At 35.7% G+C, this 2,673-nt stretch overlaps 1 protein-coding gene and 1 long non-coding RNA gene across 6 annotated transcripts in view; one reads left to right on the top strand and one right to left on the bottom strand.

Moving 5' to 3' along the window:
* The window catches only part of LOC128881979 (long-chain fatty acid transport protein 4-like), a 51,322-nt gene that overhangs the window by 470 nt on the left and 48,179 nt on the right, over nt 1–2,673 (top strand). The window contains exon 2 of one of the 2 annotated variants that reach the window (XM_054133486.1): nt 989–1,116. In XM_054133486.1, coding sequence (XP_053989461.1) covers nt 1,042–1,116 — 75 coding nt within the window. In that variant the 5' untranslated portion in view covers nt 989–1,041. Of the gene's footprint in view, nt 1–863; nt 1,117–2,673 lie in introns of those variants that run through there. The other variant, XM_054133485.1, reaches the window with a different exon arrangement.
* LOC128881981 (uncharacterized) overlaps nt 1–2,673 on the bottom strand; it is a 27,170-nt gene that overhangs the window by 7,301 nt on the left and 17,196 nt on the right. The gene's annotated exons all lie outside the window — the stretch shown is intronic.

The raw sequence follows: 2,673 nt of genomic DNA, 5'->3' as shown, positions 1-2,673 counted from the left end.
AGTTTATCGACAGTTTATCGACGTCCCGACGGTTTATCGACGTCCCGCGGTTTATCGACGTCCCGACGGTTTATTGACGTCCCAACAATTTATCGTCAGTTTTTCCACAGTTTATCGACGTCCCAACAATTTATCGACAGTTCATCGACGGTTTATCGACGTCCCAACGCGTTATCGACAGTTTATCGACGTCCCAACGGTTTATCGACAGTTTATCGACGGTTTATCGACGTCCCAACGGGTTATCGACAGTTTATCGACAGTTTATCGACGGTTTATCGACGTCCCAACGGGTGATCGACAGTTTATCGACGTCCTAACGGTTTATCGACGGTTTATCGACGTCCCGACGGTTTATCGACGTCCCGACGGTTTATTGACGTCCCAACAATTTATCGTCAGTTTTTCGACGGTTTATCGACGTCCCAACAATTTATTGTCAGTTTTTCGACGGTTTATCGACGTGCCGACGATTTATCGACAGTTTATCGACGTCCCAACAATTTATCGACAGTTTATCGACGGTTTATCGACGTCCCAACGGGTTATCGACAGTTTATCGACGTCCCAACGGTTTATCGACAGTTTATCGACGGTTTATCGACGTCCCGACGGTTTATTGACGTCCCAACAATTTATCGTCAGTTTTTCGACGGTTTATCGACAGTTTATCGACGTCCCAACAGTTTATCGACAATTTATCGACGGTTTATCGACAGTTTATCGACGGTTTATCGACGTCCCAACAATTTATCGTCAGTTTTTCGACGGTTTATCGACTTTTCCCATCGGTTAATCGACGGTCTATTCTATTTATTCTATTTACTCTATTATCGACCAGGTCGAATGTTCTGCGGATCGAGTGAATTTGTGTTTTCACGGTAAAAGGTGAAACTTTCGAGCCTTTCTCGCGGTTGTAATTAGTGGAGGTTTAAAAAGAGTGTTCAGTGTGTGGGTATTAAAGGATATTACGCGATTCCACGCGCAGGTTGGATTTAAGGATTGCTGTTACACGATCGTCCGAGGGACGATAGCTTGAAGATGTCGGCGACGATCTCGAATATACCGGGCAACAACCTGGGGAACGGGACGAATGGAATTTGTGACAAGGAACGTGTAAGTATTGGGAGTCTACTAAATAGTACAGCATTTATTTATTCTAACGCGTTAATTCAAGTTGAGTGAGAGGTGAATTTTTTATTTGGCGGAATTTTAATTTGTAAAAATGTCAATTTGGCGGACTTTTAAATTAGAGGAGTTTTAGTTTGGCGGAATTGTAATTTGTAGAAATGTCAATTTAGCGGATTTTGAATTTGTCGATGGTCCAGGGTCGAGAGATTTTCTCATTATCGAAAGTAAAAAATTGTTGTATTCTGTTATGAACGGATCTTTGTCGAAAATGAAATTCGTTTACGACCTCCCCTGAAAAAGAATTTATTTTACATATATTGTAATATAAACTTATTTAATATGAACTAATATTTTCAATTTTTTTTTTTCTATATATATGTATTATTGCATACTGTGTGCATTTTGTAGTTTCTTGTACATTCTAATTTCCTGTACACGCGTAAAAATCCGCAGTCTAATTATGACTAATAGTGGAATAATAATAACTACGACTGATAATAATTTTTTTTGTTAAGTTTGAGATTTAATTAAAATTAATTATCATGTCTTACCCTTGAATAAAATTAATTACGAAATTTACTTTTTATGAAAGGAGAAAATAGTAGGAAATATATTATATCGATTATTAGAGAGGATGTACATAAATATAATCTTTCTTGTATATTTTTCTCTAATAATTAATGTGATATTGTTCTTTCAATTTTTCTTCCTTAATAAAATTAGATTAACTTAGATAAAAATTAGATAAAATTAGATTATCTCGATTAGATCAATTAGAGTCAAATTTTGGCAAGAGGAATTTAAAAAACGAAGAATTATTTACTACATATTATTCCTATATTATCTTTTATCGTATTCGTAAATTTTTGCCTGTTTTAATTTAAAATAGCATTAAATTAAATGAAACGTAAAATATTTCTTTTTTATTTATGTTACTGTGTACATGTTACGTTTTTCAACTGCATCATTTAATTTATTTTTTTTAAACGTGAATTTCTTTTTTCGAATTCTTATTTTACATCGTCGTTATAAAAACGTTTTATAATGTATTTGAATAATATATTGATTATTGAACCGAAACCCAATATGATCGTTACGAGAAGTTCATTCGAAAGTGAAGCAATGCGATTAAAAAATTCTATTGGGAGAATAACAAAGTATGTCGAGACATAGTTATGTAAGAATGACTAAAAATGGTTGGAGAGGACCTCAGCTCAGGTGAAGGTCGAACCGATAATCAAGAGATCGCCATTCAGGCGTATTACCATTTTGAATCAAAAAGCCATTAGTAGTCCTCTTCCTTTCAACCTTTGCTTCATCATAGAGATTAAATTACTATAAATGACGTACGAAATCCTATTAAATAATTATCGTACATAATAATTGTACACTAATAGATTCGAAAGAAATCGCTCACTCCGCTCACTTCATCCACTTCGCTCACTTCATTCACTTCATCCACTTCGCTCACTTCATCCACTTCGCTCACTTCGCTCACTCCGCTCACTTCGCTCACTCCGCTCACTTCATCCACTTCGCTCA

The sequence above is a fragment of the Hylaeus volcanicus genome, chromosome 9 (genome assembly GCF_026283585.1).
Source record: "Hylaeus volcanicus isolate JK05 chromosome 9, UHH_iyHylVolc1.0_haploid, whole genome shotgun sequence".
Lineage (NCBI taxonomy): Eukaryota > Metazoa > Arthropoda > Insecta > Hymenoptera > Colletidae > Hylaeus > Hylaeus volcanicus.
The sequence above is the reverse complement of the archived record's forward strand: the minus strand, read 5'-3'. Positions and strand labels throughout refer to the sequence as shown.